The 16,219-nt window shown below is 40.7% G+C and overlaps 1 protein-coding gene across 4 annotated transcripts; it reads right to left on the minus strand.

The window, feature by feature from the left end:
- Positions 1 to 89: 89 nt before the first annotated feature.
- On the minus strand, positions 90 to 15,914 carry atf7ip2 (activating transcription factor 7 interacting protein 2). 4 transcript variants are annotated; one of them, XM_062532622.1, is made up of 16 exons: positions 15,833 to 15,914; positions 14,103 to 14,167; positions 13,156 to 13,290; positions 12,810 to 12,902; positions 12,445 to 12,521; positions 9,543 to 9,592; positions 9,211 to 9,278; positions 7,967 to 8,012; positions 6,697 to 6,773; positions 6,550 to 6,607; positions 6,292 to 6,365; positions 5,985 to 6,039; positions 5,828 to 5,862; positions 5,621 to 5,708; positions 5,415 to 5,473; positions 90 to 977 (listed from the first exon to the last, which is right to left on the minus strand). In XM_062532622.1, the coding sequence occupies exons 1-16, from the start codon at positions 15,837 to 15,839 to the stop codon at positions 561 to 563; spliced, it is 1,404 nt and encodes a 467-aa protein (XP_062388606.1). In that variant the 5' UTR covers positions 15,840 to 15,914; the 3' UTR covers positions 90 to 560. The 4 variants fall into 4 exon arrangements, with proteins under 4 accessions (XP_062388606.1, XP_062388607.1, XP_062388605.1 ...); XM_062532623.1 differs by lacking the exon at positions 15,833 to 15,914 and adding an exon at positions 15,793 to 15,819; XM_062532621.1 differs by lacking the exon at positions 15,833 to 15,914 and adding an exon at positions 15,748 to 15,784 and having other exon boundaries at positions 5,415 to 5,470.
- Positions 15,915 to 16,219: the final 305 nt, after the last annotated feature.

The raw sequence follows: 16,219 nt of genomic DNA on the forward strand, positions 1-16,219 counted from the left end.
CATTGTGTTTGTCTCCCTACAGAAATACAGACATTTACACCACCTGCTCCATCTATGTATGGTCTATGAACGTGATATGAATGAACATCTGGAATTAATATCACATTTATTTAACTTTAAAACACTTTAATCTCTTTCCATCGTGCTATAAGAATGTATAATGTATAACAATGTTTGTTACATACAGTTATATCATACATATGTACAGCAATGCATATACTGGGAGTTAGGGGAGTTCACAGTAACAGTTTGCATGTCGGACAATAATCTCAACTCCTATGAAAGAAGAAAACCTAAACAAACAAAAGAAATATGAGAAAACAAACCAACAAACAAACAAGCAAACAAACAAACAAGTCTTACAAAGAAGATTTTCTCCATAGAGGTAGCTGAAAAGTAAAACTGACCTGGTAATCCACTTTATTCGAGGCGGCATAGAACAAAAACAGTCCACAAGCGAATGGCATTTTATAATAACGGCTATATCATTCTATCAGAGTACATGATTACTTATGCCTACTAGCTGCACATTCCTTTTTTGGTCCCGATCCTATGGCCTCTCAGGATGGCTTTGCCGATTTAGCATAGATGCATTCCACTTCGCTGTAGGGTCCGTAGCGGCCGAACTGGTCCTTGCCCACCATGACGAAGCAGAGGCGGCGGTTGCTGGCGTAGTCGGACAGGCGGCAGGCCATGGGGAGCGGCGTGGCGGTCACGTGGCCAATCTGGGACCAGCGGGAGAAGTCGCCCGCCTGGTTCTCCTGCGCCACGTAGATGTAGTAGCTGTCCATGGGCGGCGCGTGCGGGTCCTCCTCCTGGACCGCCCAGATCAGGCAGATGCTGGGCGCCGCCGTGTCGGTCATCCGCACCACCTTCAGCATGAGCTTCTGGGGGACGTTCTTGGAGGCGGCGACGGCCGAGAGCACCAAGGGGAAGGGCGTGTCCGGCAGAGGGTGCAGCTTTTGCTTCCAGTTGTCCTGGGAAGGGGGAGCAAGGCGGAGGCAGATTATAAAACCTGACAGTCGGTTGTTTCGCACATCAACAAAGGTATACAAACAGCCTGTGCTTTTAAGCGATGACCGACAACGCCTGCGGGACGTTCTTGGAGGCAATGGCCAGTGGGAGAGTGTTGGGGAAGGGTCTACCCGACAGAGGGTGCACCTGTTTCTTCCAGTCATCGTGGGTGGGGGCGGGGGCGGGGTACATGTCGAGCCTGACCACTTGGTTGCTTTGGTTTACAACAGCCTGCAGTTTCATGAATGAATAGACCAGGGCCAGGGGTGTCCAAACTTTTTGGCTCAAGGGCCACATTGGGTCTTGGAAATTGACCAGTGGGCCATAACCCCCATAACATAACACAAATTAGATTTGCTGCAATAGCTCAAAGAGTATCATCTCTATGTAACATGCTGTTTTGATATTGACATTGTAAACCTTCTCTAAGAAGAGTGTAAAGCATGTTAACCACAACGTCGTTGCTGGAAAGAAATAGCTAACAGCCAATGATAAGTGTGGTGGGCCATATCTATAATAAACTAATACATGCTCGGCGGGCCGCATTAAAGTGCGTGGCGGGCCGCAGTTTGGACACCCCGGAATAGACGGACACTACAAGAGCAGCTAACATCACAGCATAACTATCTGGCTTGACAAGTAGCTCTCCACATGAATGACCAATGCTGAACTATACATGCGCGTTATCAATTTTCCTCTTCCTAATTCATATAATCCATATCTACTTAAGACAAATGGAGTCCTCATTGGAAGTTTCAGTTAAACTCCTATTAAGTCTTCTCTATGACCCAGTTAACATGTCAGATTAGTATATCCCAAGGACTACTTCAACCCTTGATTCCGAAGGGGATTTTGAGGTAGTCTGGCGTTAAGGCCTTTGGCAGCCTTAATTCCTATTTAATTCCACCTGTAGTCATTTAGTGGCAGCACCGCCTTTAGGAGTACAGTGATACCCCCGTCTGCTGTCAGACAAGGGTGTCTTGTCGGTTTTTGTTTTTCTATCTGATTTTAGTGTCTAGAGAAAGACTTAGAGACAAAATGTGCAAAATAGTTGATATATACAGTACCCTCCAGAATTATTGGCACCCTTGGTAAAAGTTGACTAAAAGTAGGTATAAAAAATAATCTTTAGGTGATTTATTGTACTCCCACAATGAAAACAATGAGGAAAAATATATCCTGCAAGGCAAGCAAATTTATTCTGAGAAAAAGGAAAATCTCATAAAGAAATAAATATTTTTAACAAAAACAGCTTGCTCACAATTATTGGCACCCCTGAAACATATTATGTACAACATTTAACAGGAGCATTTTCCTATGTAAATGCAACGTTTTAAAGTAAATCAGAGTGTCTGTGAACTTTCAGAAGTAGTTCATGACGTTCTTTTTCACTATGGTATGAAAATGAAGTCACTCAGAGGCTAAATCCTCTAGTCATTTTTCAACATTGGAGAGACAAGAGAATACACTAAATTGAAACAAAAAGAAATTGTGTTGACATTTGTAAGTAAGAGAATGTCTATGGAAACTAGGTATTTTGTTGAAAATGCCTATATTTCCAGTTAAAATGATGACTAAAAGGTTCTAATCATCTGGAAATGTGGCAAACATGCTTGGACAAAGACCCATGGTTATTTTGCTCCCACGCACAGTATGGAGGATGGTATGATAGGCAAAAAAATCCATAAGAACCACTGTTGAGAGTTACAGACAAAGCTATCATCTTGGGGTCACCAAGTCCCCCCAAAAAATCTTCAAAAGTGACCTCACTGCTAATAGATTATTAAGACAGCATGTCAGGTTAAAGCCAGTAGAGTCATTTAATGAACAATGTACATGGCAGGAGTTACTGAATGGTACCATGACATGTCTGGGAGTGTGGTCTATTGTCAGATGAAAATAAAATTATGCTCTTTTGCTAAAAACACTTAAGGTGTCTTTGGCGTACATAGAAGAATGACTATACTAAAAAGAACCCCATGCCTAATCAGTCCAGGAAACCTCAAACATTTAAAAGCAGGTTGATGTCTAATTAACTAAGGTTGTAATCTATCTACAGGTTTTAATGGTGGCTGTATTTTTTTTTTTTTTTTTTTGAGTAATCAGGAGATTCCTTACTCTGTAGCAAATAACCTTCCATCAGGGGTGGAAGGGCTGTGCTATTGTGGGGCTGTTTTAATTCCCAAAGGCCTTGGGAACCTAATTAAGGTGCATGGCATCATGAACACCAAGAAAAACCTGAACATTTTCAAAGGAAATCAAACAATCTCTGCCAAGGCCCTAAAAGTTGGTAATGATTGGATCATTCATCAGGTCAATGAACCAAAACAAATGCACAGATCAAAACAAATATGGTTTACTGAACACAAAATCAAGCTTCAGACATTGCCATAGCAGTCCCCTGATCTAAACTCCATAGAAAAACAGTGGGATGAGTCAACGAGAAGAATGCACAAGTGTGGACCTAGCAATCTGGATGATCTGGGGAGGTTTTGTAAAGATGAATGGTCTTAAATCCCTTACTTTGTATTCAATCAATCTTTATGGGGTGTCAGAGAAGAATATTATATGCTGTTTTATTGACAAAGGGAGGTTTAAGAAGGTATTACAAGTAGGGGTGCCAATAATTGTGAGTGACGTGTTTTTATTAAAAACATTTATTTCTTTATGAGATTTTCCTTTTTCTCAGAATAAATTTGATTCCCTTGCAGGGTGTATTTTTCCTCATTGTTTTCATTGTGGGAGTACAATAAATCACCTAAAGATTATTTTTTAGACCTATTTTTAGTCAACTTTTACCAAGGGTGCCAATAATTCTGGAGGGTACTGTATACTGTATATATATATATATATATATATTTTTTTTTTAACTGACAGTGCCAGTGTAGAGACTTGCTTTACACAGAAAGTTTTCTTTCTTTTTGGTTTGAAATAGCCTGCTACTATACATTTGATCTGATACTCATTATTATTTATTTTTAGGCTTGTAACAACCAGAGATAGTCTGGCTATCACCTTACTAAACTCAATCTTTTAAGATTGAACATTAGTCTGGGGAGTCTGCGCTTTGTTTCTACTGCACAAGAGGTGTGATCAATGGGCATCGTTCAAATGACTCCGTACGCTTGGATAGTCCTTCAACCAATTAGACCAACGATCCAGTGTGTCTTTTGGATAAGCTAGTTTCTGATTGGAGCCAAAGGTTCTGGCAGGGAACAGAGGAGATAGATATGCAGGTTTCCAGCCTGAGCTACCGGGCAAAATCCAAATTCCGCCGGAAGCTCAGGCAGGGTTCACCCAGCCTAAACCAGAGCAGAAAAGAAAGCAAAACACGTCTTCTAACTCATTGCATGTTCATGCTATTCTGAAAGTTATTTTTGTGGCATCAGTATCAAGTATCAGTATCGGTATTGACACGTGTACAAATGTAAAAACTGTTCATCTTGGTTTAACCTGTCCGAAGAGTTCCAGTTCCAGTTCAAGTCTGTGCTGGCCTCCAGTTCTTGAATGATGCTAGTTGTTTTCCCCTTGTTGTAAAACTTTGTATTCAATTCATGCAGGTGTATCTTGATGGAAGACTTTGCTAATGATATGTCTATCCTCTCAAGACTTAGGCAAGATGATGGGAGGTTTTTTTTTTATTATTCACCAAGAAGAGAATTCAGTGATCATTCACCATAGTTGCTTTTCCTCCAACGGAAGACGGTTGTTCAGCTCAACAGTGCATTACCTCTTGCTAAAAATGCATCAAATTGTTGATCTGGCCACTCAAAGTTCATGCAACCTGTCTGATTTATTTATTCTTCTTTATTTGTTTTACTGATTAAATGATTTAAATATTTTTTGCCCATTTTTCTTTCTTTCTTTTTTTTTTTAAAACAAAATTATGGCTTCCTTCACTTGCATCAACATTGCATATTGAAAGTGCAGATGAACAGCTACTCAATGAAAATGGAAATGCTGGGGATGAATTCCAGACCTTTTATCTGCTTGATTTGTCATGGAATAATGAGGAGACATGACACATCTGGCCACAAAAGTAGGCAACTGTCCACCTTTGAGGCTCAAAAATAGGGTGACAATGCATAAAAAATGAATGGCTAATGCAATATTTAAGCTGAAAGCCTACATTTGAAGCAAATTTTGGATGCTTTGTCTCGGATTCATTCTAGTGGTGTACAGAGGCAAAATTACAAAAAAAAGTAGTTATGGGTGTAACTGTAATGTTAGGTCAAAAGTTAAGCGTAATGGTGCGGAGTGAAGGAAAGCAAATTTAAAACACAAACCGTTAATTTTCATAAAATGATCTATGTGATGAGCCGTGGATAACTGAAACAACGGATACCGAGTTGACAGACACAGAGGTGTCTGGGTTGAAATAGGAAGAAATAACACCTTACCCCATGTACGTTGGCATCGCGAACAAGGATTTTCTTGACCTTTGGATCATTGGCTCCTGCTAGCAGTAGAAAGATAACGATTCAGTGGTGACTCAGGCAACATCAGACTTAAAAGAAGGGGAGGGGGGTGAGAGAGATAGAGTGTGAGAGAGAGAGAGAGAGAGAGAGAGAGAGAGAGAGGAGAAAGAGAGAGAGAGGCGTCTTACCTTTTTTATTTTCTTTGCTGTCAGTTGTGTTGGCCTGTGCTGGTAGACTGGATGGAGTGGGGATGGTGGAGGTCACTTGGGAAGTATTCTGCAGGTGGAACAACAGACACCCTACATCAGCAAACATCCGCACTGCAAACAGATTCAACAAGACTAAAGAACATGGCTCTCAGGCATGACTACGTGTATATGGAGGAAAAGTGTTACCATCGCTTTTTTTTGCGCCGCCGATTCTGAAATGTCTTTGGAGAAAAAAACAAAACAAAACATAACACGAGTGAATTAAAATTCCTCTGACAAAACAGCAAGCAATCAATCTGAATGCCTGTGAATGGACAATGAGCCATAAAGCTCCAGCTATTACCATACGGTGTCTCTTCAGTCTTTATGCTCACTGGCTTGGGTGATTCTGGTTCAGCCTGCAAATGAAACAAGAGGTAAAAGGTGTCATTTCTGGATCTACAGTACCCATTTCAACAAAAGGATGCACTTCTTCAGGTAACTTCCAGAGTATCCACTGGTATCAGAAGAGCATTTCCTTTTTGAAACCTTTGATAATTGATCCGGTACTCTTTTAGAGATCAGTAACTACCAATTTAACTCTGATAACTTGACACGTCATTTTGCATTATTCAGGTCTACTATGCCAACTACTACGCCAAATGGTCTACCTTTACTTGGCGTAACGGAGGTGATGGGGAAGGTTGTGGAGAAGGTGGGGGTGGAGACATCCTCTGAGGTGGGCCTGAGGAGAGTCAGATGGTGAATGAATCAAAGTGCAATACCAGCATCTTTAAGGTGAGTGTTTCATACCAAAACATCAATATGAGCATTTTTTTCCAAGGAGAACTGCTTCACTGAACTAACCTAGGGTGGCCTTACAGAGTAAAATTAAAACATTTACTCTGAAAGCAAACCCACACACTTACATGAAGTACTCTGTGAAAAATGACCATTAGAGGAACTCTGACCTTCTTCCATCTTAACCTGAAAACCAAAAATACAAACACTGAGGCAACCCTATGACTTTCAACGGTTTGAATTAATTCATGTGAATTCAGTCTGAAAATGACTACCTTTACTTCCTTTGGAACGATAGTAGTCGGAGATGCTGCATTTGTACTCTTAGAGGGGCTCAGAACAGGTAAGTCTACTGTGAGGTCAAACAAAACAGAGATTTTTACATTTAGGAAAAGCATTTATTCTAGCAACGAGCAAAACAGAACATATTTCTAACATAACTGACCAAAGGCAATATGAGGGCTATTGTCTTTCTATTTCACTCATTGATATGCTCAAAACAGTCGGAAAAGTAAATAGTTGTGAAACTATTTTGAATCTGTTTCCATGGTTTCCAGGAATATCATTGAAAGAAAAGCTCCTTGCAAAATGATTCAATACAAAAATAGGACTGCGCTGATTTAACATGACTGGACTGAGAAGCTTCGGTTTGTTGGTGTAACAAGTGTCTGGTATAAACCTTAACAGTGCTGTATATATTCTTGACACAGAGTGAGGAAAAGTGCCATACTTTGCCTTTCGTCACAATACACAGTTGCTGTCAGTCTATTCATGGGTTTCATCAGGTCCCTTTCCACAGGTGTATAAAATCAAGCATTGATTATCAATGCAGACTGCATGATGCTTGATTAATACACCTGTGGAAAGGGACCTGATGAAAGTGAAACCCATGAATATTTCACCAGATCAGAGTTTGCTGCAAGAATAGTCTACAAATCCTCTGATATATGGTGACTGCCGCTTAAGATTGCCTGCCCTACTCATTAAGATGCAATGGTGAGAGGTTTAGCTAATGAGAAGGAAAACGGCATCACTTCCTATTGCAGTGATGCAATAAAGCAGATGATAGGAATATTGTTTTAGATGGAAGGCCGTTCTCAGGGGAAACAATGTTGCAATGCATTTGCAATAAGCTGATCCAGCCTTGAAAACCAATCCCCTAGAAGTCGAGATCATACCGGTAATGGCCAAACTAAAATTGTTTTGGGGATATCAGTTCAGGGATGGAAATTAGCACCAGACATCAGCCAAATGCTGGTAAAATATGAAATTGGCTGGTAGGTTACAGACACTAAAGTAATTGAGTGGCTGGTACAATCACCAAAAATCTGCCAGTGGCTGGTCAATGTATACTTTTGCTTTTTGAAATATAACTTCCACCCTTGTATCAGTGCACAGCTAGGTTTTGCTTGAGATCAGGATCAGCATCCTCCATCACCCAACTCATACCATAACAATGTCTCAGAACTTTTCTCAGAAATTAAGAAAATGGGCCTGGGGGGGGGGCTCAAGTTCTGCCTTAACATAAGGGTCACATGAACATACCGGGAATGTCCTCAGCTGTGAGATCCACCATTTGCATTCTGCCCCGCTAGAGAGGAACACACACAGAGAAAACTAAATGATTATTACTTGTACACTGCACTTACACAGTATTCAGAAAGTATTCACTTTCTGCACATTTTGTGATGCTGCAGCCTTATGGGGTTTTTTTGCTCTTTCATCAATGCACACTCAATACCAATTCTAACAACATTCTAAAACAGCATTTTAGATTTTCTTTTTTGTTTGCAAATTCAATGAAAAAGGATAAACTGGAATATCACACTGATAGACGTATCCAAAATAATATATGAATGCACTGCATAACGTCATTCATTGACATGTACAACCATAGCCATGCAGCAAGCATTTCCATCCCAATCCATTTACGAAACAGTTACGCACTGAAACCCAGTGACTTGGTGTTACTGGCTGTGTGCTTCGAAACCCTGCCTCCTACATCACACTGCCAGTCTACAACATGAGCCTGTGTGTGTGTACATTAGGGTTGGGTATCGTTTGAATTTGAACGATTCCGGTTCCGATTCCGATTCGTTGTTTCGATTCCGGTTCCTACCGATTCTCGATTCCGATTCTTTTAAGAGGCAGGGTCAAAAAGTTTAGGACACCAGTATTTTAATAAGCTAGCTAACGGTCTTTCTGAATGAAATAGGCTGACCTTATCCATCAATTTTAACTTTACTATGAATTTCTCACAGGACTGTTTTGAACTACAATATAAATATCAAATCTATGAACTTGAATATAAATATTATAATGTAATGAAACCTCATGAAAACACATTTAGGCTACACATGTGTGTATGATGCTGCAGATACTTAAACATGTTGTCTTGCTCCCACTCAGCTAACCTGGTGCAGAATAGCAAATAAACAATAAAAAGCAACTTATGAGGGTAAGGCCTGTTGTCACAAGTTTTGGGCAAGGTCCATTGGCTATATAGTTACAGTGCGAACACTTCCGGTGGATGCTTCTTTGTTGGTGTTCAGCGGTTTCTTCTTCCGGTCAGCGTACTGAGAATCGATGCTAGGTATTGAAATTTAAACTTTTAAACGATTCCGGGTATATCGGAAAGCCGGTTCCGGTTCCAATCGATTCTCGATTCTCGATACCCAACCCTAGTGTACATACTTACAAACATTTCACCTTTCACCTGGCATCACTCAGTTCTATCCCCTAGTCTTCTCTCAGTGTCTACAGAAAAGTCACTTCTGAGAAAGTCTTACCCAACCCTGCCAAAAGCCTTCAACAGCCTTCCTTTTGGATTGGCTTCCAACTTCTTCAACGTCGTTTTCTACAGTGGGACCGAGGAGGTGGTTATTACTATTTTGTTAACAACACATACACCTTACTGTACCATCCGTAGAGCAGAAAGTTTGTTTTTGGCTGCCTGGAGTATTGTGATACAAAATGCCATTTTGGGCCCAGTAGAATTAATGTTAAGTGGTGTAAACACTTTTTGAACAACTGTTGAAGTAATTAGCTTTTTAAATATATATAAACAAGTGAATAAATTCATTATACTGTGGACACATTTCTTTGTTTGTTATACACATACCGATTAGAGAAAGCCATCCATCACTGAATCCATCTCCACTATCAGAATTCCTGTGCAAGACAAAATTGAAAACGATTGGAAAACTATTGGAAAACTATTGGAAGATGCATCAGTTACATGATAAACTGTCTAACAACTTGTTTGCTCAATCACATACAATACCTCAAGAGGTTGAGTAAAGGCAGCTACACCAAAGCACATGGTTCATTTCCCAATACTGCAAACTATGGCATTACATGCTTTTCTCTGATTTCAGAACCAAATAAATGCACGGATGACATGAGCTTTTTAAAACATGTTCTCTCTCACAGGCAATCACTAGGGGGCCCCATTTCACACACACATCATACTGATGTGCCTTCTGAGGCTTGACTGAATGGACTGAGCAGGAAAACAATTTAATTTCTCCTATTGCCCAACCAAAGAGAAAAAGAATCATGGATAATGGACCTTGAACATCTTTGGCATAATTTCTAAAGTAAGCATTTTTTTTTTTTTTTTTTTAAATAAGCTGAAGATTATGCACTTAGTATGCAGCTATTTATTTTTTTTAACAGCGTGGACTTCACCAATGACCCACACATTTCAACTTAATATGGGAAGCTTAAATATGTTGAACAGTTTCATCACACGGCTGTCAATTTTAATATGTGGAACTTATTTAGTTCCTTATTTAGCTGTGTGTGCAGGTCAGATCATATATTTCAAATTGCACCACGCTCACCAGCAAACAGAGGAGCTGATGGACATCTTTAACGCCGCACTTTTCTGTAGAAGCTGTACCAACGAGTCTTTAAAAGCATTATCCCAGTCCCTAAGAGACCATTATCCCCCATGCCTGAGAGACCAGCCCAGGAGGTGGTTGTAGACTTGGCTTATAGCCTGCCCCTCCTCCACCTCCCCATTGACACAGTGCAGAGGTTGAAATTGCATCCTGCTTCAAATACCTGGGGATGCACAGCTCAAATGATCTGGGCTGGCGCTACAAGACAACATGCCATCAGAGGGTCCAGTTCAGCGCACCTCTCCTTTTACAGGTGCGGAGTGGAGCGCATCCTCTCCTCCTGCATTACCGTGTGGTATGGCAGCTGCTCTGCTGCAGACAGGAAGGCACTGCAGAGGCTGGTTCAGGCTGGCTCTGAGTGGCTCAGCTTGGATCTGACCAAAGTCTGCTCCGGACTTTGAGCACCCTAAACACTGCTGTTATTCACTGTGCACACTGCAACAATGGAGATTTTTTTTTAGATGGGATACATTTGCTTTACCCATGATTTTATTCCATTTGTAATTAGCTTGTCTGATTTATTTATTTACTATTATTATTTATTTATTTCACTCTTCAATATTATGTATAATTCTATGGGCCCTACTTTAGATGGTGGTCAAAGTGCGAAATCATCGTGTCAATAATGTGTTATGTTGTGAATACATCGTACCAATCATGTGTTGTTGTGATCTCGTAGCTTGGTGTCGTGAAGCCTTGCACACATAGCCTAGAAATCTAGACGCCCCTAGCGGCAGCAAATGTAATTTGGCTGGCGGGGCAGTCTAGGCACGATCCATAGAGCTTAGGAGCTGAGAACTAGAAAATCAAGCGGGCCAATCACAGCGTGTATAAAGTCGGCGGGTGGACTTAACATAATGGTGACTGACATGCGACCAGAAGTTGCGACGGTAACGCATCCTGTTATTTGAAAACAAGAAGATGATTCGTTTAGCGTTATCCTATAGCGTGGAGAGGGAAGGTTACGCATCCTGCTACTTGAAAACAAGATGATTCGTTTAGCGTTATCCTATTGCGGAGAGGGAATTTGAAAGACAACTGTTTATCCCACCCCTCTGATTGAGCCCTGACTACGGTGAGTTCCCAGACCCTACATCTTGATGTGGGTCTGGCTCGTCAGGCTATTGCACACATGCAGTGTGCCCAAAATAGCTGCCTGACAACTGCCCAAAATGCATTGCAAGATAGCCACTGAGTGGGGGGACTTGCCTCTTATACTGACACTATTTATTAAGTATTTCACAGATGCTTAAAGTGACACTTCACCGATTAGCATTAAGCTTTGTATCTTTAGAAAACCAGTCATGTTTTTGAATGGTCGTGCATCGTTCCCTCAGTTTGCCTTGAGATGGGAGAAATATAGATTTCAATGTTGGACTTCCTGCTTTCAATGATGTAAAAATCATCATTTTACATCATTGAAAGCATGAAGTCCTATTCATGGGTTTCATTGAAATCCGTATTTTTCCCATCTTAAGGCAAACTGAGGGAATGATGGTGAAGTGTCCCTTTAAGGGCACACATTTCATATGATCATTTTACACACCTCTTTGTATTTACAATGGGGTTTACGTCCATTTTACTATTGCCACTTGAAGAACTCTTCTTATACCTGTTTTTGCAGTCAAGACTTGACTCTTCATCTTTACTTTTCTATATATCATTTCTATTTAACTTCGTCAAGTTGGGCTAGCTAGCTCATTAACGAAACAACGAATCGATTAATCGATAGTTACAGCCCTAGATAATTATAATCGCAAATTAATTAGACGAACATTGACTTTTATGAGGAGTATCAAAACTCAATAGCATTGGCCATAAAATGTTGTCGCTAACATATGCCTTCATTGTAGACATGAATATGACACCAATCTCAAATAGTCCGTATGCGGTTGTTGTAGACATTTGGCAAGCCTTCCCGATACATATCAGCATACAGACACATGACTGACAGAGAGCTAAAGCACCATTTCTCTCTGCTCAAGGCTGTCTGCATCACTGTCCCTGTTCTTGTCTAAGGCCTGTCTACGGTTCCTGAAAGGCAAATCTCAAGAGACGTCCATGGTGGGCTTCAATCACAAACCCTCAAACAGAGAGACATGCGAGACAGTGAGGTACCTGGAACTGGTGACAACCCCTGGGGCACAGCTCTCAGCGGGAGGGGTGGTCGAGAGGGATCGCAGCAGGCCAGATTTCTGAAAACGGGCAAAACCAAACAAATTGAACAGCCCAAAAATGGATGAAGCGTCTTTAAACAAATACAAAATGGTAGCCAATTACTCCAAAGATAGTGGATCTATATATCAACTGTGACTAGGGCAAAGTATATAGTAATTAAGGCCAGTATAAGCTCAACATACAAGAAATATTTAACATTTTGACAGAAACATTGACCAGAAACCAAAAGACAAATTTGACTATAACTTTTAAGAGTAGCTTTGTGGCTTTATGTGCGGAAAAATGACAACTGGCTGTAGCTTTACCTGATCAAGAGAGACGGTCTTGCCAGGGGCACTGCGATGTCTTATGTAAGCCATGGCGGCATCCCCTCTTCTCTTCACCTTTTGTATGTGAGCCTACACGTGAGAACGACAAAAAGTCATCAGTTTCGTTAAATGTCTTTCAGTTTCACAACTTCTAAATCCAGTCAACATGTAGAAAACAAGATGTACATGTATGCACAAAAACAAAAGGAGATAGCCATCTACTGCAAATTATGCCTGATGGAAGTACTAAATTGGGACAACATAAGACCAACAATTTCCCAGTGTCAGCAGCATCAAGCGCTATGCTATTCTGTAATGATCCCCAAAACATCCCTTTACATACTTTGAGTTTCTTCAGCTTCTCGTCAAAGTGTTTTTCGTCAGCGTCCAAGTCTTTCATTTTTTGTTGTTGTTCTTTTCTTGTGCTCTCCAGTTCTTCTATAGCAAGACGGACCTTGCTGTTCACCATGTCTTCAATCTGGGGGTAGAAGAGCCTTTTCATTCTCAGCTTTAGATGTAGATGGAACAGACATAGACTGTGCCATCAGTCAGTTACAGTACATTCTAGTGAGTAGTGCAAACATAGGCTGGTTAATTTACAATTTAATCAAAAAAAATCACACCTGAAGGTCTTTGAACCCTTTTTACACTCTCATTGTATGTGTGCTGTATGTTGTAAGTGTCACTGGAAATGCTATTTGATAAATAACATCACCACCAGGTGCAAGTCTACTACCTAGGGCCATGGTGGAGCAGAGGCAGCGGTGCCACCTGACAATAGCCACATTTACATGACCAGTTTTTTTTGTCATTCAGATTGAAAAATGTGTGCTGTCTGTTTACATGGGGTACGTTCTATTTCGATCAGGTGCTCTCAAGCACTAGAATCTTTGATCGGAATAGCTGTTGATGCCTACTTTTCCTTGAGAAGATACAGCAGGCGATCCGATTGACTGTATGTCAATCGCCATCTTTTAAGTTTTGGAGCTGTCAACATCTTCTATAATAGGACACTTCTCCAGTGGCAGTGATTTTGTCATAAACCAATCAACTCAGGTGAGCTCAGGTGATGTGGATGACTGCTTAATCTGTTTCTCATCTTTCCATCATTGTATAAATGTAACCCACTCAAACGATTTCATTTGACCTGAACACATCTTAACCAGCATACAGACTGGAGCCGCTCCAGACCAAATCTCCTGCCCTCAAATTTAGGCAGGGTAAATTTGAGGTGGCTTCCAGGCATGCCTTTCAGCAGAATGGATTTAATTTGTCTGATGTGGCACTTACATCAGTCTTGGACAACGTCTGAGGGCCGGGCAGTTGGCTTTCAGGGGACCTTTTTCTTTTCATGGCTAAAATAAAACAAACAAATACATAAATAAATAATGCCCTGCACATTCAATACCTGCATCAAGAAATCCAATTCACTTTACACAACTGCACCTGGGAGATAATATTGTAAAATGGAAATTCTACTGAAGCAATTCGGTGAAATCTTCATATTAATGCCGACCCTGTCTACTACAGTACGCTTGGTAGTCTGTGATCTGTGAGCATTTCAAGGCGTCAGTGAGTGCACTTTCCATGGTCATTAAAGGCATGAATCCACATGGTTATTTAACACATGATCCCATTCCAAAGTATCACAGCTAATACAATTCAAAGGAAGACATTCTGACTGAATGGAATGACATCTTGATTGAATGATAATCTAAAACCAAATAAACTGTTGGTCAGATGGAATAGAGGTCTGCGTTTAAAACAAAGAAATGTGTGAAATCATCAGGTGTCAGCTATTATAATAGGGTACAGTGGTGTAGGGCAGACCAATAGCCACCTTTCAGCCAAAGGTCACATTAATGGCATGGGGCTTTGATAACTCTAACTCTAAATCAGTAGTTCTTAAGCTGGGGGCCAGGAGCCCCAGAGGGGTAGCCAAATATATGGGAGGTTATATATTTGGCTATTATTTGCAGTAGAAATGAGATGTTTCACCCAACATGTTTAAAAACTGGGATATTCAGTAGCCCTTGATGTAGGATCATTCAGTGTTTTCATAATGTTACTCCAAGAGTGGATGCTCTGTTCAAATTCCAATTTCTATGTGCGCCTCTTGCAGAGAGGAACTAAAAGATGCTCTGTGTGAGCTTACCAGTGACAGGACACTAATGCAGTGTTACAGGAGTGTCAGTTCTACATTAGCCTGGTTGTACCATACCCTCGTACTAATATCGTACAGAGGTGAAGGGAAATGAAAATTGAGCGGAAGCTTACGTATGGCTATGCCAGGCTAGTTCTACATTGGATGAATACTAGTTAACCTTTGGAAAATAATAAATTAGATTGTCAAAGGCTGCCTCTGGTGTTGACATAGCTTAGGTTTGACACTTCCTGCCAGTGCTAGGGCTATGTCTCAACATGCTCCAAAGTAAAATAATGGTTTAACCAGATAGGGAGTAACGTGCCATGGGTTAAATGCCATAAACTCTGGCGCATCCCAACAACGGTGACAAACTTAGTTGTGCTAATGCTTCATGACTAGCGTGCTTTCTGACACTCCTGGGCAAATTCTACAACACAGCAACACTAGCAACACAGACCGGTAGTTGTTCGAAGTTAGTAATGAACTCTAATGAACAAAGACCATAGAGCGAGGAAGTCGTCAACATGGTAATCAACGGTGTCTACTATCCCTAATATCTTCCAACATGTGGAGCTAGATACAGCATGTGCACACATAATGAATATACGGATCAAACATAAACATAAGGAGAATCTAACGCTGTAGCCCTAATCCACAACAGTAAACCAGCAGACAGAGAGGTAGACTAGCATGATATCTAACTAACAACAAACTGCTCTCAATGTAGGGGCTAGCTAGCATGGCGAGCTAACCGTTAGCCACACGTTATCACACAAGTAGGCTACTTACACTTTTTTCTTGTAACAGACATGGTTAATATGCACAGTCTCTCACCTACAACAAATACCTTTTTCTGAAAAACAATTGAATTTACCGCTCATTTGACTGATGACTGGAAATCTGTGGACTCGCACAGCGTGGGCAATTTCTTCACAAGAGTTGGTCTGATATCTGGGGGGGCGGGGTCTGCAGATTCTTAAAATAAATCCGTTTTTTTAGGCTACTCGTAGTGGGCTCAGTTTACGTTAAGAATAAATAAATTAATTAAAAAAACATGGTGGTGGTAGAGATAATATACCAAGAATTACATAATAGTTGCGTAAATATTTGTGAAATACAACTCCTGCTGCATGAAGAATATCCAGATGTTAATTTGTGGATCCTTGGGAGATGAAGCGCCACCCTGTGGTAGGCCAACACGGACAGTTGTAGTGAATCTTTTCTTGTTCACTAATTGATGATTCCCCTCTTTGAAGCACTA

The sequence above is a fragment of the Sardina pilchardus genome, chromosome 3, assembly GCF_963854185.1.
Source record: "Sardina pilchardus chromosome 3, fSarPil1.1, whole genome shotgun sequence".
NCBI classification, from domain to species: domain Eukaryota; kingdom Metazoa; phylum Chordata; class Actinopteri; order Clupeiformes; family Clupeidae; genus Sardina; species Sardina pilchardus.

Coding starts and splice junctions, on each gene's coding strand:
- atf7ip2 (XM_062532620.1), bottom strand. CDS start 15,769: ATGTCTGTTACAAGAAAAAAGT. Junction 12,903..13,155: donor AGAAGCTGAAGAAACTCAAA/GTATGTAAAGGG, acceptor TCTCACGTGTAG/GCTCACATACAAAAGGTGAA. Junction 12,522..12,809: donor AGACCGTCTCTCTTGATCAG/GTAAAGCTACAG, acceptor GCCCGTTTTCAG/AAATCTGGCCTGCTGCGATC.